The 26,834-nt window shown below is 39.5% G+C and overlaps 2 protein-coding genes across 6 annotated transcripts in view; one reads left to right on the top strand and one right to left on the bottom strand.

Annotated features, from left to right (window-relative positions):
* Positions 1-22,040, bottom strand: part of METAP1D (methionyl aminopeptidase type 1D, mitochondrial) — an 80,945-nt gene extending 58,905 nt beyond the window's left edge. For 4 of the 5 annotated variants that reach the window (XM_090280747.1, XM_090280751.1, XM_090280749.1 and 1 more), the window contains exon 1: positions 21,960-22,017. Coding sequence is in view for 1 of the 5 variants with exons in the window: in XM_090280753.1 (XP_090136879.1) it covers positions 21,960-21,999 (40 nt within the window). In the remaining 4 variants the exon portion in view is untranslated. Of the gene's footprint in view, positions 1-21,959 lie in introns of all 5 variants that reach the window. The other variant, XM_090280753.1, reaches the window with a different exon arrangement.
* Positions 22,041-22,257: 217 nt separating this feature from the next.
* SLC25A12 (solute carrier family 25 member 12) overlaps positions 22,258-26,834 on the top strand; it is a 174,111-nt gene continuing 169,534 nt past the window's right edge. The window contains exon 1 of the mRNA XM_090280745.1: positions 22,258-22,290. Coding sequence (XP_090136871.1) covers positions 22,273-22,290 — 18 coding nt within the window. The 5' untranslated portion in view covers positions 22,258-22,272. The remainder of the gene's footprint in view (positions 22,291-26,834) is intronic.

The following is a 26,834-nucleotide window of genomic DNA, read 5'->3' as shown; positions in this document are numbered from 1 at the left end:
CATTAGAGGCCCCCACAGTCTTAGAATGTAAGCAAACCCATGCACACTGGGAACCACCACCAAGGCAACAGCTAGAGGGGCACCAGTTGCATACGGGAAGTAGGTGAAGTGACTGCAAAAAGAGTGAGTGCCGAGCAAGTGGCATTGTTCCCTCTCTGACCCCTCCCACACATATAGTGCCACAAAGCAGTGAAATGGGTTGCCTGTACTGACAAATACCTAAGGCTCTGCTCCTTACAACATACCAGGTGCGGCAGCTCTACCTAAGACACAGAAACAAACACAGGGAGGCTGCCAAATTGAGGAGACAAAGAAATATGGCCCAAATGAAAGAACAGATCAAAACTCCAGAAAAAGAACTAAGTGGAAGAGAGATAGCCAATCTATCAGATGCAGAGTTCAAAACACTGGTGATAAAGATACTCAAAGAACTCACTTAGTGAAGCGAATGCATAAGGGAAGAAAAGGCTACATTAAGTAAAATAAAGAAAAATCCACAGGGAACAAATAGTGAAGGGAAGGAATCTGAGGTTCAAATCAATGATTTTGTACATGAGGAAGAAATAAACAGTCTACCAATACAGAATAGAGAAACAAGAATTAAAAAAGACAAAAACAAAACACGAGGAAAGAATAAGAAGACTCTGGGACATCTCCAAAAGTGCCAACATCTGAATCACAGACATGCCAAAGGAGAAAAGGAAGAGCAAGAAATTGAAAACTTATTTGAAAAAATAATGAAAGAAAACTTCCCTAATTTGGCAAAGGAAATAGACATACAAGTCCAGGAAGCACAGAGAGTCCCAAACAACTTGAACCCAAAGAGGACCACACCAAGATACATCATAATTAAAATGACAAAGGTTAAAGATAAAGAGAGAATCTTAAAAGCAGCAAGAGGAAAGCAGAGAGTTACCTTCAAAGGATTTCTCCAAAGATACTTTGCAATCAAGAAGGGACTGCCCAGAAGTATTCAAATCGATGACAAGCAAGGACATACAACCAAGATTACTCTATCCAGCAAAGCTATCATTTACAATGGAAGGGCAGATAAAGTGCTTCCCAGACAAGGTAAAGCTAAAGAAGTTCATCATCACCAAGCCCTTATTATATGAAATGTTAAAGGGACTTATTTAAGAAAAAGAGGAACATCAAAACCATGAATAGTAAAATGACAACAAACTCACAACTATCAACAAGTGAAGCTAAAAAACAGAAACAAAAACAAACTAAGCAAACTATCCAGAGGATAGTTAACTTTGGGGAATGAGATACATAGACAGATAGGTAGACACAGACAGACAAATAGATCAGAAAGGAGGGGCAGCTGAAGTGATAGGCTGCCAACTAAGACACTTGCCCAAGGTTACATGGTAAGTTACACCCAGAGCTGAAGTTACCATTCCTCATACAGTCTTGTGTTCCTACTTCTACACTACTCAGAAATGTCTCTTAAGTGAGCCTCTTATTTCACATAAAGGAAAGATTTATAATACAGTTGATCTTATTTGTTGTATCTTAATATAACAAGTTATCCTTCAAACCCTGGCTACAATTCATTATTAGAGTCCTCACATTTCCATAAATTTGTCAATAGTCATGAAGTCAAGTCGATCACCTTTGCTGTCTTTAGCATGTAAGTCCCCCTTATTTCCCACATGAATATATTTTCTAATAACCCTTTTCTTTTTAAAATTTCTCTGCTTTTATATCTTAATCATCAAGCACATCATCTGTCTTTGTTCTTAAGAAGCAGAGACAAATTCATAAACTCAATTCCATCTACCTTCCTGAGCCTTCTCATTCTAAACACCACATTTAATGGCTACTGCACGTCTCCCATATGACACTTCCTCTTATTCAGTGGACCATTCACATGCCGTCTTCCATGTTAAAAAAAAAAAAAAAAAAAAAAAAAAAAAAAGTTATCTGAAGCTACATTCTCAATTAAATTTCCATTTTTTAACATAAACAAATCAAATATTACCCTGGAGTTTTTAAGATTCCCTTCTAATTACTACCTTGTTTTGTGTTGGGTTAACAGTAAAATGTTTTCTCGTATAACCAAGTAATGATGCTCCTCTTGGCGAGATGACTAAATTTAACTCATTTAGCAAACAGTTATTTAGTTCTTATCCTCTATAGAAACTTGTATATTTACCATGAGGGAGATACAAAAATTACTTATACTGTACACATCTCCTGCCCTAGCAGTATTGAAAATCCACTAGTGTGATCAGGACAGTGTGAAAACTATTACAAATATAACAGCTCAGGTCTCACAGTGACTATAGAGGAAATGATGAACTCAGCATCCCATTATTCCAAGCTTCATTTAAGTTATCTCCCATACTACAGAGACTGGATAGCGAAGAACTTCATTTCCCAGACTCTTACATAGGGGTTCTACATTCGAATTTCACTCTATCAATCAGATGCAATCATGGGAGATTTGAATGGGGAAGTGTGGTGGAGGCCTCATTACTATTGCATCTACTATTCTTTTTTTTCTGGTTGTGAGCACAGCTGTGGAAATGTTAGATTTTTCTGAGCAGCATTCCAGTGTCCCGTAGCTTCATGAGTATTGAGTAGAAGCTGGAGGTGGTAGCAGGTTAACTCCCCTGGAAGGCCCCTCAGAGGAGCTATTCTGGAAGTTGTTCCTGTAGGCTCAGGCTATAGGATGTTTCTTTAACCTACAGTAAATATCTAGAATGACTTTAGTTTCCTGCAACTTAACCCCAATTGGTGGGGTTCCAATATTGGTGTAAAAAAGGAAGGGAGGCAGAGAGACAAGATCACAAAGTCACACTACAAAGCAACGTACATACAAGAAAGGAGAATTTGTAACCTTTTTGCAATCTACCACATTAATGTACTTTATAAACTTCTTATGATCTGGATTCTGACTACCTCTAATGCCTCATCACTTAACACCTGGCCCTTGAACAAGTACTGTCATGGTGTATCTGCTTCAAACATGATAGGTTCTTTCCCTTTTAGGCCTATTTATTTGTTGTTTCTCTGCCTTGAATACTCTTCCACTTGACTATCATTTATCCTCAGGTCTTCTCTTAAAAATCACCTTCTCTGCTTTGATCCCTTAAGACTGGAGTAGGTGCCCTGGTCAGTGTGTCTCAGTTGGCTGGAGCATCATTCTATAACAAAAGGTTGTGATTCGATTCCCAGTCCAGGTGCATGCAGAAGGCAACCAATCAATGCTTCTCTCTCACATCAATGTTTCTCTCTCTCCCATCTCCTCTCTAAAAGCAATGAAAAAATGTCCTTGGGTGAGGATAAAAATAAAATAAAATGAAATAAAAAGACAGGAGTAGGTGCCCTGATGCTGTGCTTCACAGTCACTTTACCTCCATCACAGCCATTAACACAGGCACTGCTAATACCCACATATTGGTCTGTACTTTCCATTAGACTGTCATGTTCCCTGAAGGCAAGGACTGTATCTTCATCACTTAAGTCCCATGCATGGTAAGTGCTTGATATATTTCTAACTAATGAAATTACCAGATATAAAGTATTAGGGCAAAATAAAATATAGAAAGAAAGAATACAAATAAAATGTGATTTGTGGATAAATCAATCTTCAGAGATTAACAGTATTGACCTGTCCAGTATTTAACAGAAAAAGAAAAGGATTTGCAGAAAGACTTGAAACCCCTTACCTTTCATCATACCAGAGGTGGTAACACCCTAAGAAACATTCAACAAGTTGGATAACTGTCATTGGGTAAAGGAAAGGATTGAAAATTAGATGAAGGTTATCCTCCACAAGAAATTATAAAACTGAAGTAAAATGAAACAAAATTTGACACATGTAACAGCAACATTTCTGGCCAAGATGCTACAAAAGTCACTTCAGAAGTCAATAAAGATGGTGAACTGAACGTGCATCATCTACTTTTACTGTGTGTCTTGTAGAATAAGGTGTGAACCTATAAGATTAGAGAGAATAGGAGAAGAGACCAAGAAGAAAACTGGAAGCTGAAAAGCAGATGATGGGACATAAATGACATAGTAGAACTAAGAAAACTGAGTCATGTTCAGGCAGTGGAGTGTGGTAGAAATTCCCAGGAGCCAATATGTGGCACAGGGTTTCTCTCTATATAAGGATAAAGTTGAGCTAGAATAAGGAAGAGTGGTTGAAAATGTGTATTAATTTAAACACAGCTAAATCCCCAGATCTCATACTCTACAAAGTGGAATGACTGCCTCTCTGCCATTTTGGCAAAAGAATTATTCTCAGGACAGAGTCAAACAGAAGGTCTCTGAATGGAGAACAGGAGGAAGAGTTGAGGGTAGGATATTACAATGAATACAGGGGGTTAAATGAATGGTTACATACTTGGATGCTGAGACCCACTCCCCACTTCTAGCCCTAGCACTAAGTATCCAGAATGTTGGCAGCCAGGCTTTCACCTCTGGGGACTCTGAGTAGCCTAGAAAAAAATGACCTAAAGATTCTGACAAGAGACTCCTCAGGACAATGTTCCAATCAGATCACCCCACAGCTCAGGGCTGACCTATAGCAACCTGCCCGTTCTACTTACTCAGTGTTCATTCAGTTTGTCTTGTTTTTACTTTTCATTCTGAGATAATTTTAGACCTACAGAAAATAGTACAAAGGAAAACAAGAGAACAGAGTTTCCATACATCCTTCATCCAGTTTACCCTAATGTAACATTTTACATAACCATAATTTTATCATCAATACCAGAAAATTAACATTAGTAGATGACTATTAACAAAAGTATGGATCTTATTTGAATTTTACCAGTTTTTTTACTAATGCCCTTTTTTTGTTTCAGGGTCCCATCAATATTCCACAATGTAATTAGTTAAGTCTTCTTAGTTTTCTACAATTCTGTGAGTTTCTCAGTCTTTCCTTGTCTTTCATGTGGCCAGTCAGCTTTTTAAATCCTCCACTCTTACAAAGAAGTAAATAATCATGGATTTCCAGATATCTGAGAAAGTCTCTTATATAAAAGATAAATACCAAAAGATCAAACAAACAACTCAGAGGAAACAGAGAATATACATAGAAGAAAATTTCTAGAAAACTATTCATAATATACTAAAAAAATATTGCAAACATGAAAGAACAAAATGCTATTTTTAAAAAACTTTCAAACACACAATACAATTTTATTAACCAATGTCACAAAATAAATTTGATAACATTAACAAAAATAAAATTGGTGTAAAACTCTGAACTTTAAAAAAAAAAACCTTTCACGGAATAAGACAGACTCTTGGAGATTAAAATATTAACAACAGAAATAAAAACCTCAATTGAAGGGGCAGAGAATAAACTTGAGAAACTCTCTTAAAAAGGAGAGAGCAAAATGACAAAGTCCAGAGGGGACCTGGGCATTAGCAGAACAGCCATACAAATGAACATATGATTTTAAAATGTGGTACGAGTTATGAAGTATAGACCACAATGAGAACATACTGGGAGTTGGAGTGCATGGATTATAGAGTCAGGAAATCCCTATGATGAACCTAAGACCTCAAGAGTAAGCAAAAGTTAGCCAAATGAAGACCTGGGGAAGAGCAAACAGTTCAAGCACAAAGAAAGAGCTTAGGGAATCAGAGCAGCTGAAAAGCAGACCAGGAAGCAGGAGTGGAGGGGCAAGGCCAGTGGACCTTGGAAGTCAGGTTTTTCATGGTAGTGCAATGGGAAGCCAAGGAAAGGTTTTAAGAGCAGGGAATGAAAAATTCCAATGTGCTTTTAAAAAGACTACATGTCTGCAGTGTGGACATGAATTGGAAAAAGTAGTTTAATGACTGCATAACAGACGCTCTCATCATATAGATATATCAGAATCTGTTTAATCGTTCCTTTATTTTATTAGATATTTTGGATGTTTCCAGTTCCTTGCATTGTAATATAAGCGACACTGGAATAAACATCCTTGAAACTAAATCTTTGCTAGCATCTCTGGTTATTTTCTGAATACAGATTTCTAAAAGTGGAATTAAGTAACTGAGTTAAAAGGTATGGAGTTTTATGGCTATTTTTAAAGTTGTTCTTAAAAAATAAAGATTCTGACCGTTAAATATGAGAAATCTACTTCACAAAGTGGTTATCTCCCCACCTGTTCAGTTACATATCAGAAGATTACCTAACTTAAAAACATAAAAAAACTTCTATTTGAATGCAAAAATTATTCCAGTTATTTGTTTTTTAAAAATGGCAAGTACTTAAGTCATCAAAATCAATACTGTTTAACTTCTTGGGACGAGCCTCATTGAAAACAATCAACATGCCAGCAAGCAGGCTGTGCTGAATCAAGTGACTACACACTTGTGACATTCTAAAATAACTTCAACATATAATATAATCTCCTATGGGTATATATATTTCTAGTTTAACTTTTTTGTAACAATACTTTTATTGTTATAAGTATATTCACAAATCTGAAAATTTAAAAAAAGCTTCGTTAGACTGTGTTTCCCAATGATGGGCCTGTGGATGATCATGTTCTGCCAAGCAGAACTGTGTTTTTCTCTCCCCATTTTCCTCAGCTCTCACATGTGGCCTCTTTCACACGCAAATTTACCTCTTTTGTTCCTCATCTTGATGACAGGCATCACCATACACAAGCTGCTTCACCTCTTACCTACTTTCCACTCACATTCGGCCTCTATGTATACATCCCCCCTCACCTTCAAGTTCTTATGTACTTATTTTCTCTTCGACTCCTTCACTCTCACTATCCCCTTCCCTCACCTCTCCTGTTACATGCTCCCACAACTGCTGCCCTGGGTCCTAGTTCTGGAAAGGACTGTAGGTCAGGAAATCTGCCAGGGTGGCTGAGGGGGTAATTGGGACAAGGATAGGGTGTAGATATATGAAAGCGGGGCATGAGGAGACCAGGTGGCCAGCCAGGGTTTCCCAGGCCTCTGTGACAGGAGGGGTGGGCCTAAACTAAAGGATGGGGCCGCCGAAGCAAGGGACAGAGGCTGAATCCTGCTGCTCGACAGCAGGAGTGCACACAGAGACGCTCTGTGGCCTGGATGGGGTCTGAGAGTTGCCAGTTGGACATACTGACCTAGACAACTAATTAAGGCATGTTCAAGGTCTGCTGAACAGAACAGTCTTTTAAACTAGGCTAAATCTCCTGTTAAGAGTTGCTGATTTTTCCCCCCTAACTTTTCCAGATTTAGAGTCCTAGTAAGAAATGGAAGACAAATCAGACAAGGGTACTGAAAAACCTGACATCCTGAACATTAATGTACTTTTGGAAACAAACCAGGTATCTGGTAAACACTAAGGGATCTATCTAGTAGGTGTGCTTGATGAGCATTTGTACTGGGAAGGAATTTAAGATCAAGGTCAAGAAAGATTAATATGCATGCAGGAAGTCATCAACATTTAAGCATAAGCAATATGAGTCTCATTAAATCTTCAATCACATCCTATTGCCTGAAGGAACTGGTGGTAGTCTAATGATTAAAGCAATAACATTAAAGTAGAAAACAGTATTGGAAAATTAATCTGACTCTTATAAAAGAAGCTAACACAAGTACTAATAATCCACCTAAGAGGACTTTACAAGACTCTCTGGGCAGCTGTGATTTTTCTTTAACATGTACTGTCTCCTTAGCCCCTAAGTTAGAAAGCTTTGCTGAAAAGTGACTGGTTAAAGAGACATTCAAGGGCTGTCATTTTTAAATCTAGGTAATTGATAATCTTTCGGTGCTTCCCAATGGGCCATCGTGTCTCCCACTGACTGTGCCACCAGAGAACAGCCTCCCTATGCTCTAGCCTTCTCCTGCTGTGTCGCTCACTTCCTTTTCTGATTGCAGCACCCCTGCGCTCAGTGATGCCCTGAACAGCTGCTATTCACAGAGCATAAAGCAGGGAAGAAATAACAGAAGACGACAGAGAGGAGCTGTCTTTTGAAAAAGCAGTTGCTAGAGGGGTTGGTTTTCTGCAGCACCCGCCAGTTGGCAGAGTATGACAAGGGTGTTCTTTTCATCCTTGACCTATTTCTGTTTGATCTTATAGGAAAATCATAATCTCACTGATGACAGAGACAGGATATGTGATGCCCCAAATTCAGAACTGTCACAATGCTGAATAGAAGGATAAATAAGAGTGTGGTGTATAGACTCCAGATGTGAGCAAAAAAGGATCTCAAAAGTTAATTTTACTAAGTTAATATTTTAGTAATTAATAAGCTTTCTCTTATGGATGTGGTAGAAATTTTTTTAAATCATGGTCGTATTACTAGTAGCCCTCCTCAGGAGGAAAAATTATTTTAAAAATGCCTAGCCCTTCTATCTATTGTGAGACCATGGGTAACTTTTACTTTCTTCTTAATACATTTCTATAATATCCCAATACTACCACCATGAATAGCTATTAAGAGCTTATTATGTGTCATGCACTGTGCTAAGAGCTGCTGTGGTAGCCAGCTCCCAAGATCGTCCCCCAGTGACCCAACCTCCTAGTAGTCACACCTGGTCTGCCACTGTTCTGGTCTGTGTGACCAAGGGCATATGGCAGGAATGACAGAAAGTCACTTCTGAGAGTTGCTTAAAAAAGACTGATTTCTGCCATAGGCACTCTGGTTCTCTCTCTCGGATCACCAGCTCTGGAAGAAGCAGGATGCCATGTTGTGGGAAGTCCTATGAAGAGACACAGGGGGCAAGAAAGGGAAGTCTTCAGCAGGAATTGAGGCCTGCCAAGAGCCATGGGAGTGAGCCTGGAAGCAGGTCCTCCAGCCCCAGTCAAGTCGTGGGATGACCACAGCTCCAGCCAGCAGCTCAACAGCAACCTGATGAGATCCTGAACCAGAGGCACCCAGCTCAGCCACAGCTGGATCCCTGGCCCTCAGAAACTGTGACAGAAGTGTTTGCTGTTTGGGGTAATCTGTTACACAGTGGTAGGTCACTAGTAAGATTATTTCTTTTATCCTCATAATAGCCCAGTAAGGCAGGTATTTGTCCCATCCCAATCATAAGAGTGAAGACATTCAAGTTGACATAGGTTAACATGTCCAAGGTTCTATAACTAGTAAGCAACAGCATATTCAAACTAAAGCAGTCTGACTTGAAAACCCACAATCTTAGCCACCGTTACATAGCCTTCTTCATATTACTTTTATAATCATAAAAATATTTTTATAGTATTTTCATTCCAAGAAAAAATAAATTCCCACTCTTCCTTCACTCCTGGTTTCAGAAGTAGAGATACGCTCCACTTCCAAGGGAAATTTTCCCCCTTCTCCTCTTTCCGTTCCTTTCCACCATTCATGTCTGTTCTCTCTCCTGAAAGGGACACCATCTCCAGAATTTCCAGCAGTCCTTATTCCTCACCAGTTTCCTTCCTTCTCTCTGCTCATAAACATAGCCAGAGCCTCTATTTAAAAACAAATAAAATATATGTCCACACAAAACTTGCACACAAATATCTCCAGCAGCATTATTCATAAGAAACAAACAAAACAAAAAAGAAAGAAAAGAAATTAGCCCAAATATCCACCAACTGGTGAATGGATAAACCAAATGTGATATGTCCATATAGTAAAATCTTATTTGGCAATAAAAATGGGTGAAGTACTGATACATGCTATGACATGGATGAGCCTTGTATACATCATGCTAAGTGAAAGAAGCCAGTCACAGAAAACCACATACTGTGTGATTCTGTTTATTTGAAATGTTCAGAATAGGACATGTATAGAGACAGAAAATAGATTAGTAGTTACTGAGGACCAAGGGCTGGTGGGGAAGGGGACTGTTGGGGAGTGACTGCTAACGGATAAGAGGATGATTTGGGGGGTGATGAAAATGTAAAATTCACTGCTGATGGTTGATGGTTCACAACTCTGTGAATATACCGAATACCATTGAACTGTACACTTTAATTTAAATAGATGACTTGTATGGTCTATGAATTATATCTTGATAAGGTTGTTATTAAAAAAGAACCCAGAGCCTCCACACTTCTCTACGGCCAACACCAACTATTACTTTCTATCCATTCTTTCCACTGCTAAAATTTTGGTCTAAGTCACGAGGGCTTCCTAGTGGCCAAATTCACTGACCTTTACTGAGTCATCCTGAGACTTCCTCCTGAGCCTCTTTCCCTGACTAGGCTCTCAGCTTCTGCCAACTCCTTTTCTTCTGCTTTGGCAGCTCCCCTCCTTCCTCAGGTCCCCTTTCCAACCACTGGTTGCTGATTCTTTCTCTATCATTTTTCTTGCATCCACCTCTGCCTTTCCATCCCACCAGTCAGCCCCTATCACTTTGTCTCCACTACCTCCTAACTGACCACAATGGCTTCCCTCTCCAATACATCCAGAACAACCACCAGTAGCAGGTTAAAATCAAAACACGATTTCACTTTTTGGTCAAAAACCTTCACTGGTGTCTGCTGCCTGTAAGATAAACTCTAAGCTGACCTATCTTCAAGGTTCTCCATGACCTGGTCCTAACCTGTGTTATTAATCTTCATCTCCCATAACTCCCCTACACGAACTCTCAGCTGCAGCCAAACCCTCAATTCCAGAACCCTCTAAATATGTCTTGACTTCTTCTGTATCGACATGATTTTCCCACCATTGCCCACTTCCTATCCCCTTAGGGATGTCCCTTCCCCAACTGCTCAGCCTCTCTGCTGCCCACCTTACTCATTCTTCAAGGCCCAATTCAACTCTCATTTCTCCTGTGAAGTGATCACTTCACCCCAAATTATCTTTCCTTCCTCTTATTCCCAGAAGCACAATCATACTGTTTTGCATTGTTATATGTATTAGGCTTCTTCACTCAGTTCAGAAGTTACCTCTATCATGAAACTCCAGACTACTACCCCCAAACTTTCTAGTTCTCTCTCTTCATTACCACTATCCCTGCTCTTTGACCTTGCTGGGAATTCTCATCTTAGGACAACTCCTTTCCCCGCAAACTATCAGCCTCTTCTTTTCTATACTTTTGATTATTCATTTTAATAACAATGGACACAGAAACAAACAATATGACAAGGCCATGTCCTTAGGAAACTTCCAGTCTAGGCTCGATTCTGGAATTCATTACTTTAATCCCCCTCTTGCCAAGCCCTCCTTTTTTTTTTTACTCCCTGGTCTTTCCAGCGCATCCATCTGAAAAATTCCGATCAACCCACTACCTACCCTCACTCTTTTACACACCGAGACGATGCCCATTAGGAGAAAATCACAGTGGCAATAAATGGGGCCAAATGCACTGTATTAATTTCAGTTGCATCTCAACAGTGCAGGGCAAACCTATTATCTCTTATTGTTTTTGTTTTTTTTTCTCCTCTTTACAAATCTCTTGCCTACTTTCATTTTTAATCTTTGCAAACATGTACAGAAAGAGGCAGAAGTCTTTGGGGGATGAGGAGCCTCTTCAGTTTTCTCCCACAGGAAAAACCATCTGCGTGTACGTCTATCGTTTCCTCTAACCCTAAGGGAGCGGGAGTCTGGTATCTCCACCCTTTCTCACGCACGTGCCTCAGCTGTCCCAGTCAGGAAGTCCCCAAGTCCTGTATATTCTACTGCCAAGAGTAGCTGTCCTCAGCTTCCCTGGTGGCAACTCCCTAGTTCTCACACTGGCCCTATTACATGGCAGAGCGCCCAGAAGCTGCACAGTTCCCACTTCCTTCTCTGCCTTTGGATAAGAGGCTCTCTCTGACTCTTGACTCCTTCATCTGACCAGACCCTGCTGGCACAAAAGGACTCAGCCCACTTTTCTCCTCTGTGAAGGTGGAGACTCCTCAGTTTCTATTGGATAATCCCATTGCACTGTTTGCTTACCTTTATCTGTGTATCTGTGTTGCTCTGTCGCAATAACTGATTTGCATGTCTGGCTCCCCTGAAGGACTGTGAACTCATGGAGGAAAAGAACAGTGTATTCCAAGTCAAGCACAATGTTAATGGCACATTCCCCACCATCTAGGTCCCTTTTGTGTTTCCACAATACTCGGGTCAAACCTGGTCTCTCCCCATTAATTTGTGAATTATTGCTTTAGGATCAGAGAAGGCAGTTTACACAATTTTTCTTTCTAGAATTTATTGAGCTTTTTAGTGGCACAACTTACCAAGTTTTATCCTATTTTATGTATATCTGTAAAGAAATCTTTAATCTCAAGTATCAAGTTTAACATTAAATCAAATTTACTAATTACAACATTCATAAACCTTATTATGTCTACTTAATTTGCTGTCGTCGTCGTCGGCAGCCGTCCGTCTCGAGAGACGATGGTGTAGCTTCTTAAGAGTCTATCTGCACCACCGAGAATGGCTGTGCAGTCCGACTTGGGAGTGACACGGTATCTGTCTCCTCCCGTGTTGAATCGACATCTTGCGATGACGCTGGAGTGTCCTCTCCAGTGAAGCTGAAGCTACAGAGCCTGGGCAGGGTAATATGGAGGGTCTGCTGTTGCCCATGCAGCAGACCCCCCCTCTCTTCGCAGCTGAAGGGTCCAAGGGAAAGACGGAGTCGATACAGCTTGGGTTCAGGTGCGCCGCAGGAGTTGCCGGTGTTGACTACAACGTCAAACCGCCTTAGGGACTCCGGCTCCGGATTTTCTGTCGGGGTTTACTCCCTTAGCCTTTCCCCTGAAGAGGTATGCCGCAAGGCAGCGCAGGTTTTTTGGAGTCAGAGTTTTCCTTCTCTGATGTACCCTGACTGGAAGATCGAACCAGCGACACTTAGCTCGCAGGCCGACGCTCAATCCACTGAGCTAAACCAGCCAGGGCAGATATTTAGAGTAGGTTTTACATATTTGGCAAGATCAAAATGGAATGTTTTTCAGAAATTCACATGGGTGATTTGCTAGTACACACACATTTGCTTCCCTAGAGAGCCAAAGGATCGACCTTCTGAGAGAGTGAGGAGAACAAGCTTGTTTTACACGGAGGGTAACATTATGACAGTGCTCTTTACTTGCTCAGTCATTTCCCTCCAGCTCTTCAGAGACAGCCGCTCCCGTCACTTTCCCCTTCCTACCACCGTGATCACGCTAACCATCTCATTCACATATTTATTCCTGAAACATGCACTGAAGTTCCACTGTGTCTCAGGCACAAGTTATATCAGGGATTCTACAGCTGTGCTCCTCAAAATGTGGTCCACACACTGGTGCTGGTTTGTGGATCCATTTGGTACCAGTCTGTGAGAAGGTAAGTGTTTAAAATTTCTAATTGCAATTTAGCAGAGTCATTTGTTTATTGATTTTAATAATAAAATGTCTTGACTTTTATTTTGTATGTCATTTTTTCTCATTTTCCTTTAATTACTAAAAGTATCAGTCTGTGAGTGATTAGAAGTTAAAATCTGGTTCTGTACCAGTGATAATGTAGGAATCGTTGTTTTAGAGGACAGGACAAGACCTCTGCTCTTGACACTGTCCCAGTTTAACCCTATGCGAGTGTACAATAAAAGTCCTTCCATCCCCAGACATACACACTTCTGAGGAATATATACAGGTTAAGCTTTGTAAATAGGTTTGAGAACGCTGAATTTTTTAAAAAAGGGTTATAAGTTAATAAATAGAGAAGAGTGAGATAGGAAGGTAGTGTGAAGTCAAAAGGCTAATTTGATACAGAACCGAAAATCAACAGTAACCAGGAGGGCAGCAGGTATAATCTATTACTACACACCTGGGGTAAAGAAGCAAAGAGGTTAAATCAAGGTGTATTGGAGGGAGGAAGACAATCGGTCTAGTCTCTGCTCTTCAGTCTACTTTTCAGCCCCCTCTTACCCAGCCACGCCGAACTGCTGCACTTCCTAAGGACATTATATTCTTGTACTTCAGTGCTTAGCACACATTCCTCCACTCCACTTAGAACAAGCATTCCACTCTCTAGTACGCTCCTTAATGCCCAGTGCTAAGTCAACCACCTCTCTGACTGTGGTCCCCGATCCACTCTGAGGCAAAACTATCTTATCCTTCCTCCGTGCACTTGTACACTATTTACACCTGCATCACGGTACTTATCAGAATGTACTGCACATATAAATTTGCAAATCAAATTCCACTGGCACTGTATTATTTATCCTTCCTTGTTGGTACTCAGCACAAAATCAGCATTCAAATTTGTGTTGAACCACACTGAGTATCAGAGGGCAAGCCAGAGGGGTTAATTAGAATCCTCTCTTTCAGACTGAGCAACCAGAAAGCAAGGCTCACTAAAGAGTGTCTGGAAGCCCAACCAGGAGAGCATCTCATTCAGGGTTCAGCAGGCTGTAGACAGGGCAACTTAGAGCTGCAGCTCAGCAAAACACAAGAAACAGACCAACCAATGGAAAAAACCCCATGTTCTCTAAGGAGAACAGCTTAGTCAGCCAGTCAAGTTGCAGGTAAAAACAGAATTTAAAAGCTCATTCTGCATTAAGTTGAATTCACGACTTGGCAGGCTACCTATAACTTATGTACAGGCACGTGGTTCATTACCTCTGGTCTGAGGAGCTTCGAGGTAAGTAGAATTTTTCAGGCAAAGTGGCTGACGAAGCACAGAATGGTGTATGCTAACACCTGCCATGGCAGCCCAGAGCCACACGTGGCAGGGCTTCAGCCCAGGGTTATGGGCATGAAGGGAAACCTCTCCCTTCTTGCACTTCTGGGGTTGAAGCAGCTATGACCAGCAGTAAACCAAGAGAGTTTCTATTTAGTGGCATCCCGAGCATTTTCATCACGGGAAGGCCTTTCTTTGCTCTACTTTCCTATATTTTTTGTTGTCTTTCTTCTTCTTGGTCTGTCTTTTAACACTCTGCCTTCATGATCTCTCTTCTCCAAACTTCTCCTTGCTCACTTTCTGAACTCTTTTCCTTTTATTATTACCATTAAATTTTTTTTTTTTTTTTTTTTTTTTGATGAGAGAAGGGAGGGAGAAAGAGAGGGAGAGAAACATTGATGTGAGACAGAAACATGCTAAAGTCTCCTACTATGATTGTGTTTTTACCCATTTTCCCTCTTATATCTAACAGCTCTTGCATTATGTATTTTAACATTTTGTTTGATTTATAAATATTCATTATTAATAACTTTACTGTATCACCATAAATTAGCCATTTTTCATTTATTCTTTCAAAAAATCTTTACTGAATGCTTATTATGTACCAAGCATTGTTCCAGGTGCCAGGGATACATCAGAGAACAGAACAAACAGTCCTTCTTCTTGTGGAACTTACATTCTAGTGGGGAGGAGGGCAACAGACAGTAAACATGGCAGACTGAAGTAAACTACACAGTGTGTTAAAAAAGTGTTAAGTGCAATGAGTAGGGCCTTATAGAACATTATAAGGACTTTGGCTTTTAAGCTCAGTGAAATTAGTTTTGAGCAAAAGAATGACATGATCTGACTTACATTATTTAAAGATCAGTCTGGCTGCTGTGTTGCAAATCAAGTACACAGGACAAGGGTAGAAGCAGAAAGCCTGGTAGTGGGTTGTTGCAGTCAGCCAGATCAGATGAGAATGGTTCAACTCAGGGTGGTGAGGGTAGAGGTGGCAAAAATGGCTGCATTCTGGGTCTATCTTGAAGGTAGATTCCACAGGACTTCTTGACAGATTGGGTACAGAGTGAAAGAAAGAAAGGAATTGGGAATGACTTGAAAATTTAGGGTCTGAGAAAGTGACAGGACAAAATGACCACCAACTGAAGTAGGAAAGTGTTTAGAGTTGAGCAAATTTTAGTCAAGAGATTAGAAGTCCAGTTTTGGAAGTCTGGATGTGTTGATTTTGCTGATCTCTGTATTAGAGTAAGGGCCACACTCTAGGACTAAGGGCAAAACAAAGAATAAAACCAAGCCTGGAAGAATAAAAAAGATTCGCCAGTAATTTAACTGTCTGCCAGAACAAAATTCAACATATTCTAAAGAAAAAAATAATCAACATAATTTGCACAAGTTATTATCTATTATGTCAAATATACAATTACATATTGGTTAACATATGAAGAAGCAGAAAACGTGACCCATGATCAAAAGAGGAAAAAAAGGAGCAGTCAACAAAACAGAAACAGACCCTGAGATCACCCAGATGACAGAATTAACACATAAGGACTTTAAAACAGCTAGTATAAATAAATATGTCCAAGTACTTAAAGAAAAAGATGGACATAATGAGTAAACAGCTGGGAAATCTCAACAGAGAAATTAAAACTTTAAGAAAAGAACCACATGGAAATGCTATAATTGATAAGTACAAGACATGATGAAAATAAAAAGTTCCCTGTCTTTTAGGGATATATAATGAAAAATCTACAGATGAAATTACATGGGACATGCTTCATAATAATCCAATTTGGAGGAGGGAAAGTGGATAGAGGTAAAGATAAAACAAAAGTGGCCATAAACTGGTGATTATTGTAACTAGGTGTCAGGCATGTGGGAGTTTATTGTACTGTTCTCTCTACTTTTGTGTATGTTTGAAATTCTCCACATTCAAAAGCTTAAAAGAAAATCCAATCTCTGCAAGTAAAAGCTGTTTTAACAGTAATGTAAGATGTTCAAATGAAGCTCTGTATACATATTATTCTCCTCCCATCTTTGCCAAATTTCCTAAGATATGTAGCAATCACTCTGGTTTTTCAAAGATTTCCAATGCTGGGAAAAAGGGCCATTTCTTAAAAACTGAATATTTAGATAAATGCCATTTTCTCTGTGTGTGTGTGTACATATGCTACACACCTAAACACACACATAGAGATATCGGTATTTGATTTTACAAAATGGGATTTTATATTAAACCAGTCTATAATTAACTTTTTCCAAATAATATAAGTTGTGGACATCATTCCATGTCAACAAATACAGGTTAACATCAATTTTTTTTCTTAGTGTCTGCATTGTATTCATCATGTCCTGTACCCTACTGTGAAATTTCACAATTTCAATAGAAGACAAGAGCTATCTATATTATAGAAAGCTGTTCTTCCTATATTATAGGAAGAACATAAGAACATATGTGGTGTAGGGACACATCTGACTTCAGGGACTTTAGGAACATGATTTGATTAAATATATCTTTTTAAAATTTTATTTTTCAATTATAGTTCACATTCAATAATATTTTGTATTAGTTTCAGGTACACAGCATAATGGTTAGACAATCATATACTTTACAAAGTGTTCCCCTCAATATTTCCAGTACCCACCTGGCACCATACACAGTTATTACAATATTATTGACGATATTCCCATGCTGTCCTTTACATCCCCATGACTATTCTGTAACTACACCTTCACCTTTCTCACCAGAGACCCAACCCCCTTCTCCCCTGGCAACTATCTGTTTGTTCTCTGTAACCATAAGTCTGTTTCTATTTTGTTCATTTATTTTGCTCTTTAGATTCCACAGATAAGTGAAATTATATAGTATTTGTCTTTCTCTGACTGACTAATTTCTCTAAGCATAACACGCTCTAGGTCCATCCATGCTGTTTCAAATGGTAAGATTTCGTTCTTTTTTATGGCCAAGAAATATTCCATTGCATATACGCACCATCACTTTTTATCCACTTGTCTATTAATGGTGAATATTTTCTCCCATTCAGTAGGCTGTCTTTGCATTTTATTAACGGCTTCCTTTGCTGTGCAAAAACTTTTTAGTCTGATGTAGTCCCATTTGTTTATTTTTTCTTTTGATCCCCTTGCCAGATGAGATATACCAGAAAAAATGTTGCTAAGAGAAATGCTCGAGATTTTTACTGCCCAAGTTTTATGGTTCTAGTCTTACGCTTAAGTCTTTAATTAAATATATCTTATCTATGTAATAACCATCCATATTATAATAGTTTTGAGAGGTATTTGTTAAAAAGTGTCATATAACAAAAATCCATTTTTATTCTCTGGCTAGCAACATAAGTACAGTTTAAGTCACAGGAAGCTTTTTATTAACATTAGCATTTTCCACATCACACATGGACTGCATACCAAAATTTAATTCTAAATTGGTCTGGCAAAACAGAATACATTTTCTACAGAAGCTATACTAGATAGTAATGATCTCAGGTCAGCTGACAAAATTTAAAGTACTTACTCCATGATGTACAATAGCCCCTCTCCTATGTAGAGGTTAAATTTTTTGAAAAACCACTATGGTAAGAGAATTCTCACTTGAAGAATCTATGGCCTTAGAGTCACAAAAAAAACAGAAGCACTTGTAAATATTTTTTACATTTGTTAAAACAAAACAAAAAAATCAAGAATAATAAAATACTAGTAGTATTATATGCAACTTAAATGATAGTAATGAGTATATACAAGTAATTTCCATTTATCATTCTTTGATCATGAAAATCTTAAAAATGTTCCTTTCTTAGACATTTTGCTTTGTTGCAGAAAGTATGCATAGCAAACAACATTCTCCCCTGGGTCTTGTCCCATTCAAACATTCTGTAACTCTTGAATTTCTCTCTCTCTCTCTCACCACTTTGGATAACAAAACTGCTATCTGCTCAGTGTATAAAATCCAAACATATCAAGTGCAATGAAAGTAAAAATCAGTCCGGTCTCACCATCTAGAATAACTGCTATGAACATATGGATGAACATCATTCTCAGTATCTTTTTGTGTGTACATATACAGAAGAAAACAAAGATATGCAGTTTATATAAGTGGGACATACTTTTCCATACCATGCCTTTTTTTCTCAGTATATGTGATGGCTGTTTAAGTCTACAGTACATCTACATCATCTTTTTTAATGGTGGCATATCAATCCATTGCATGGATGAACCATAATTTATTTAGCCATGGATGCTCTTACCAATGCACATTTCAGATTGTGTCCAATATTTCCCAATTATTATTAAGTTACATTATTATTCATATATCTTTGCACACTCATCCTATTGTTCCCTTATGATAAATTCCTAAAAGCAGAATTGTTAGATGAAAGGTATATATACCTTAAATACCTTCATACACATTGCCATGCAGCCCTCTGGACAGTCAAATTATTTCACACATGCACCAACTGTGCCTTTCTTAGACTTTCTGCTTAACTTGCCAGTAGTCTGCCCTTCTACTCTCACAGGTTCAGCTTCCTCTATGTGACTTGTGGAAGGTCAGCAGGATAGTGCTTAGGTCTAAGGGTTTACTTCCACCAGCTTCCTTATCTTCCATGGCTATACTGCTTAAACTTTAAGCACTTCCTTTTTTTTAATTTTAAATAATTTATTTGTTTATTTATTTTATTTTTAGAGCAAGGGGAAAGGAGAAAGAGAGGGAGAGAAACATCACTGTGTGGTTGCCTCTCACTTGCGCCCCCAACTGGGGACCTGACGTGCAACCTAGTTATGTGCCCTGACTGGGAATCGAACCAGCGATACTTGGCTCGCAGGCCAACGCTTAAGCACTTCTTTTTAGACTTCTTCCCTCCTCCCATTCCAACCTCTTTTTTTTTTTTTTTTTTGCTAATAATCTCTAATAAATCTGACTCACAATTCAAATTACCTGGAATTAAATGATCACAGGTGCCAAAGAAAGGTATGAAGAAGTAAAATTGCCTTAAATTATTCTTAGAGGGAGATGAGAGAGAGAGAGAAATAAAGTTACTATCTTGGCCTGGTATGTGAAGACAACTGACATTTTGAGGTAATTAGTCTTTAGGATTGCCATATAACTTTTGGGCACAAATATTTCTATGGGAGGCTCCATTCTGAAAGGTCTTTCATTCAGTTATAAAACTGAGTACCTACTATGTGCAGATACTATGTTCCCTACAAGGCTCTTGTTACCTTGTCTTTTGGTTCCAAGAGGCTGATCTGTCCTTCCCAATATCACCACTCATAGTTTCTACCCATCCCTTTGCCCATGAGAACAAGTCTTAACAGTCTCTCAGTTCAGTATGTTTTTAATGAGCTTAAGTTCAGGCCAGGTACTTGTGAAGACAGACAGATAAAGACACAGCTCAACAAGAATTAACAATCTGTAAGTGCAGATGGTGAGAAGAGGTTGGTAACTACTATATATAGGGTATACTGTTACTAAAGCTACAATGAACTGTAGAGTCATGAGAAAAACTTCATGCCTTTCTTAAGAGGTTAAAAAATGTCTTTTTCCCATTTTCTAGGAGGGAAAGATGCACACAGATGTTGATGATAAATCTTGGCACATAAAGACTTACAGTAAATTAAGGCACATCACTCTAAATGGGTGAAAAGAAAGAAGAGAGAAGAAAGAGGAGCTTTTAGGAATTTAGTTTTCATTTTCAACCTGAGGGGACAGGGAGGTAGGGAGCAGGTGGTACAGGAAACCTGTCTGTAATTTAAAACTAGTTATGAATAGTCCATAAAGGGGACCTCTTCCCATCACTAAATCTCTTCCTGATGACACATTTTCCCTTCCTCCTCGAATGAGATCCCTTTCTCAGTTGTTGCAGCACTGTGGGGTTTAGTGGGATGGCTTATAGGAACCAATAACCCTGCCTGGCTTCTCTTTAGTAACTTTTCCCAAGGTTGTCTGAACTACCATTTGTCAAAATGGTGACAAAAAAGATTAATATGTTATTTCTGTAATCTGCAGAGTATATACATAGACATACATACATAGGTGTGTATATATATATATGCATGTGAGTGTTTTGCCTCCTCCTCTACCTCGACTCTCTCCCCAGATCCTCTTCACTATTCCCTGTAGTGCACAAAAAAGAAATCTAACCGCCATTATTTCTTGTCAAAAGAGGGAACAGAAAAGTAACTTGATTAGGAAATCGAGTTTGGACTGGAGCCCAGATCTTAAGAGATGTAAATTGGTGCTCTTTTCACAAGGCTGGACTTTCATGTAGACTCTACTCTCCCAGTCAACCAGTTCAAAACATCGCCTCCATCACCTTCTCCGTACACATCTCTCACCTCAGATCTTCCTCTGGCTCCTTACTCATCTTCCACATACCAACCGCCTTCCTCTGTAAAAATATTTTCCTCTTTGCTTTTCACACACACACATACACACAGGGAAGCATCATATTTGTCCTGTTGCACCTGAACTTTGCACGCTGATTTCTATGGAGAGACCATGCCATGTGGTTCAGAGAAATGAGCTTTAAAAAAAAAATCTGTCATGTTCAAATGCCCATTTTGCTTCTTACAATCTGTGTGACTAGTCATACTATTTAACCTCTCCGTCTCACTTTTCTCATCTGCAAATAGGGAAGGATGCCTAACTCATCGGGTTTTGTAAGGTAGCTAGCATATGTAATGTGCTTAACAAAGTGTCACATACTAGAAGGTACTTAATAAACATAGTTATTTACTGTAAAAATAATATCTACCTTACAGGATTGTTATTCTTACATGCCTGACACATAAGTAATATCTCAAAATATGTTAGTTCCCCCTCTTTTCAACAAAGACTCACAAACTAGTTCAAATCTAACAGACTTCCCTAATTCAGCTGCTGAAGTATTTGCATATTTACTAAAATTTTACCTCTCATACAAGGATAACACTGAGAACTACCCAGACGTAATGTCTCCTTAACCTTAAGTCTCTGGAACAACACAATCACATTTTGCAAGATTCCCAAAAGAGTGTTGTATCATGCCGACAAAAACAACAGATACAAGTGCCTTCTCTGTGGCAACTGGGTGTCCAGGCGCTTTTAAGTTACCTCAGGTTCATTGCCTCGCAGCCAGAATAAGTTAAGTTTGCTACAATAATCATGTTGTACAACCGAGGAGGGAGAAAAAACTTCGGACACCGTCCCATAAATCTCAAGGAGTGACTGCGAATAGATGTCACGCAAGGACGTGATCTAGGTAGTGACAAGTGAACAAATGTTTCGCCTGTGTCTGCTGTGGGTCAATGTGTCATCGTGTGTGGCGGCGTGCACCCGTAGAACTGAAAGTAGAGTCGTGTGCGTCGCGATGTCTGAGCGCGAATGTGTATCCCTTTGAAACCAAGTGCACGGCGAGTAAGCGACGATGCAAACCCCCGCGTGGTCGTCCTCCAGGTACTTACCTCTGCGGACGAGCAGGTGGACGCCGCTGGGCGCCGCCATCTTGGCGGCGGTCACGTGGCCGCAAGAACTCCGTTGCCTCCCCGCCCACCGAAGCGGTCCAGTCGCAGCCCTGCGTTAGAGCCAAGGCTCCGAGACCGCCCGAAGAGAGCGCGCGTGCGCGCGGGGGCCTGACTGCGGGAGCCCCGGCAGCTGAGGGGCTCCGGCACAGGGGCCAGCGAGGGAACCTGCGGCCGGCTGAGCTCGCTCCGGCCGCGAGAGGCGGGCTCCAGCCGCAGTTCGCGCGCTCGGTCTGAGCCCCGGCGCCCAGGTGGGATGGAAGAAGCCTATCAGGTAAGCGTGGCATCCGATATTTGTAGCATCAACATTTTGGTGCATGGAAACGTGAAGTTGGGAGGAAAAAATAAAGCACAATCTAACATTCAACATAGCACTTTGCATTGTTTGCCACATTGTTGCAAATTATTTACCTGGATTCAATTGAAAGGTAAAATTTGTTTCAAAGTCAGCAGCTGCCCCTTGGCAGTCCCATAATTTACATTACTCAGCAGACTCCAGACAAGACAGGATTTATGTATAGCTGCAAAATATGTTCTGAGTGCTCCAGTATGTATGTTCAGGGGACTTCTCATTTCCCAAGGACACCCCTGGTCCCGCTTAGCTGTATTGACTGGAGTCTTAATCCTAAATTTTACTTTTAAGAATGAGAGGATGACGTATACCAACTGCGCTGCCAAAAGATGCAGCCTACAGAAGGCCAATGTGACTCAAGTGAGGGAACTGATGTATCCCCAGTGATGACAGTGTCCATTTGTACCAAATTCACTTTTCCTCTTATCTGCGTTCTGGGGCAGATTCCATCCTGTCATGGACCAGATATTATTCATCTTGGTACCCTGGTGCCCAGCAAAGAACTGCTACGCAAGGAATGTCTGGCGAAGGAATTGAACTCTCCATGGAACCTGTCAAACTAAGAATGTAACAGTTTCCCAAATTTTAAATGCAATGAAGATTGATGAGGATTTTTGGTAAATTTGTTTTCTAATTAATTTTTAGGAATTTAATTTGATGATACACTGAAAAATCCATGCAATTCAGAAGTGAGTAAAGGGAAAAGTGCAAGTCCCTTTCCTCACCCTGTCTTCACTCCACACAACCCCACTCTCCAGATGCAACCCCTGTGTGCATCATTCTATGCCTTTTACAGGCAAATATGTATAAATATTTTAAATGGAGTCACACACTTACTGTTAGGATTTGCTTTTTCCCATTCATCACAAACATCAAATCTCAGAACTTAGCTCGAGCTCATTCTTTTTAATGGCTACATAGTCCTGATATTTTTTACTTTTAAAGAGAATGAATTTTGGCAGTTCTTTAGAGGGCACATACTCATACTATACTTCTTGGAGATCCAGTTTTGATTGCTTTGGGATCACCTTGAAAGATAAAGAGAAATAATGTTTTCCACTGAGGTAGATAAGATGTACAAGGATGAGAATGAAAAATACTCCTACAGGTTATTTCAATCCCCACCTTTTTCAAACTCAGATCAATTCCAGGGAGTGGGTTTTTGAATATGGTAAATCTGTTATTTTTATAACTGAAACCAACAATCTGAGTGCAGCAAAAGAGCTTGAGAGTGAGTTAGCAGGGTACAGAGTCTCTGGAAGTGTGCAGAAAAAAAAGAAACCTAGAAGTCCCCAGTGAAAGGTCAGAAGGCATTAAACCCAATTTCAAACACATCTTAAATAGAACACATGGTCATGTGACTTAGGTCAGCCAACCTGGTGAAAATAATTGCATAATTTATTCCTCTGCAGCTAGAAGGACATGGAAAAGGAAGCACTATGAGGACTCAGGTGGCACCTCCATGATGGAATCTCCACTTAGTTTAGCATAAAATGTGGATATCTAAGATGAGCGAGAAATGAAGCAGATAATAACTTGCATAGGTGATAGCTTATCCACTGATCCTTGATTTGGCTTCTTTCATACCACATCATTCTGATATTAGAAGGATTAAAAGCTGCCAGCATGTGTCCTCCTAAATCATCAGATTATGATATATGTACGCTGACCAAAAAGGCTAGACCATTGATAATCTGAGACCCCTTGCAATTCTAACATTCTGTGATCCTGGGCATACAGGGCATTATGCTTTCACCTAAATGAGTAACCGCTCTTGATTCACTACTGCACACCTTGCCACCTGTGGCATGAAAGGTAATTCCATTGTGGGTCACTGATTTGAACTCCCTCCATTATTCAGATTTTGTACTTGGGGTTCCTGAGGAAAAGTTGAATAATTTTTTCAAAACCAGGGTTCAAGAAATAAAGAATAATTTCTTAATACCTTCAGTTTCTGTGTCTAAAATATTCATTCATCAGTGTTAAAATATTTTTATTAATAATGATTAATTACTGTTTTATAGGTCTTTACCTTGGTTTTTAAAAGATCATGTCTTATTAGCATCTTTTTAAGTCTTTGTATCTTTTTCTAGAAAAGAAATAAATGAGAAATAAGTTCTGATATTTATATTTTGGGGAAGTCAGTTTTACCTTCCTCCTTCTATTTAGTGCTATTTTAGTATATACTTATGCCATCTAACTTTTTCATTATAGTTTGTGATAATATTTAAATTATATCAGTTTCTGTAATGTATGTATTGAATTTGTAATTCACATTTATATTTTTAAAATGTTCTTGGGAATTATGTGACAATGAAATCCCTTAAAAACAAATTTTTCTTTGTAATGCATCATTTTATAACTTGTTTCACAAGTTTAGATTTTAAATATTCATTAGTATTACCTATAATGCAAGGTACTTAAAAACATAGACTATTAAATGAAGACTAAGGTGCTTACCTATCTATAGAATAAAATTGTTATATGTGAACATGTAAAACTAACTGAGAAACTGTGGTATGTTTAACTGGGCACAGAGCAGGTTCTATGGCCTGTTAAGTCAGTGGTGCCCTGGGACCGGCACAGTTTCTGTGGGACTGCCATCTAGCCTTCATTCACCCTTCCTGAACTTGCTCATCAGTTTTGCCATCTGAATCAGAAAAATTAACCTTTGGTTAGATTTCAGGATCATTTCTTAGCATTTTACTGTATAGCTTCAGAAGAGTATTCCCAATCTTGCCTTCTAATTTGTCCAATTTTAGTATGAAGAAAGACTTTTATTTATTTACATGTTTAAGTCAAACATGCTTTCCAAGGGACTAGAAATCCTGCATAAATATATAATCTGCACATACAACAGAGACCTCTTTTTGTAACTGATTGGACCCCTCTCAAATTAGGATCTAGCTTCAAAAGATTTTATGTTTAAGCACAAAGTTTCTAGGACACTCTTTTAGCCAACTTGCTGGCAGAAAGTAATTTCCTATACCAAACATTTGAGAAAATAATGGATTTGTTACTGGTAATCTAGGGGTACCCTTAGAGAACATGTGTAAATGCTCCATATTTTTTGAGGAAAAGTAATGCCACATGCAAGAGAGTTGTGAAATGACGTGGATTTCTGCTTGTGCTCATGCCCTTTTCTTGATCTACAGTTGCCAAGAGGGAGCCCAGATAAGTGGAGAGGGGATTTAGTTGTATGTGACCCTCATGCCCCTCCCACTTTTGGTTGTCTAATGACATATTCTCAGTCATATAATTCCTTTGCAAATGAACTTCAAGTCCCACCCCCTTCTAATAAGATTGCCCTCAGGCCCCTCCTACACTGAAATTCTGAAGATTTCAGGATGTACAGCCATGTTCAGACCTAGTCCAGGTGGGCTCAGCAAATAGCATGCTACACCATCCTGAGCAGTCTGTCAGGGTAAGCAGTGGAATGCAACAACAGGGCCAACTTAGAGGTAGGTTAAGACCAAAACATTTCACCAAGGGAGTTGTTCTCAGGCCCAGTCTGGCCAGTATATTTTTAAGCTGATTCTACCCCTTGGCTTGAAAGATATTATGGGAGATTCTAAGCAGAAATCATGCTGCAGCAACAGCCTATCTGTTGTTGGAGCAGTTGCCCCCCTGGAATGATTGGCAGGGATCAAGGGAAGGAGGAATGGGAAAGCTATAGGGAGAGGATGTCGGTGGTCCCAGACCTCACCCACTGATGCATCCAAATTTTCTGATAACACTGCTTGCTTTGGTCAGAGATGGCTTTGGAACTGTGCAGGCTTGAGGGACAAGGCTTCCCTGACCTCATCTCTTGGAAATGGCTCTGAGGGAAGTTAGATTAAAGCAGAAGTGTGCATTTCCCCTCATGAAATTTAAATTAATGTGTAGCATTAGCGACTTCCATCTATTCCCAGTTAATAATCCCTGGGAAAGTAGCACCTACTTATACACTCTGGAGTATGAAGAATCTATTCAGAGTAAGGAAGAAAGGCAGAAATTTTCCAAGAGAATTTAGTGATCAGTCAGCCAATCAAGTAATACTTAAGTGCCTACACTGGCTCCAAGGTGATGCGATATTATTTTTGTTCTCAAGAAACTATTTGGAAAGCTGAGACTAATATGCTCACAAGATTGCCCATAAAGAAACACCAAATACCGCTGAGACTATAAGCCTCATAGGAGTAATGCCAGGAGTGAGAGGTCACAGATTTTGGCTATCCTTGGCTGTTGAGAACTGAGAAAAATGCTGAACTCTTAATTATATAAGTTCCCAGGAAATTGCACCTGTTTAATTTCCTTCACTTTCTGCAAAGATGAAGGTGATAGAAAGGGAAATATGTTTCCTTTCGCACCTCCAATCCACATTTGTAAATGAAGAGAAAGGAAAATGCTCTCCCTCTCCCTGTTGGAATTATTTAAAAAGTGTTTTTGGTTTTTCTTTTCTGTTTACACATGCATGTAAAATGTGC

The sequence above is a fragment of the Furipterus horrens genome, unplaced genomic scaffold (assembly GCF_987537825.1).
Source record: "Furipterus horrens unplaced genomic scaffold, mFurHor1.1.pri manual_scaffold_1, whole genome shotgun sequence".
NCBI lineage: Eukaryota > Metazoa > Chordata > Mammalia > Chiroptera > Furipteridae > Furipterus > Furipterus horrens.
Note: the sequence above shows the minus strand (reverse complement) of the source record. Positions and strands in the feature narration are given on the sequence as shown.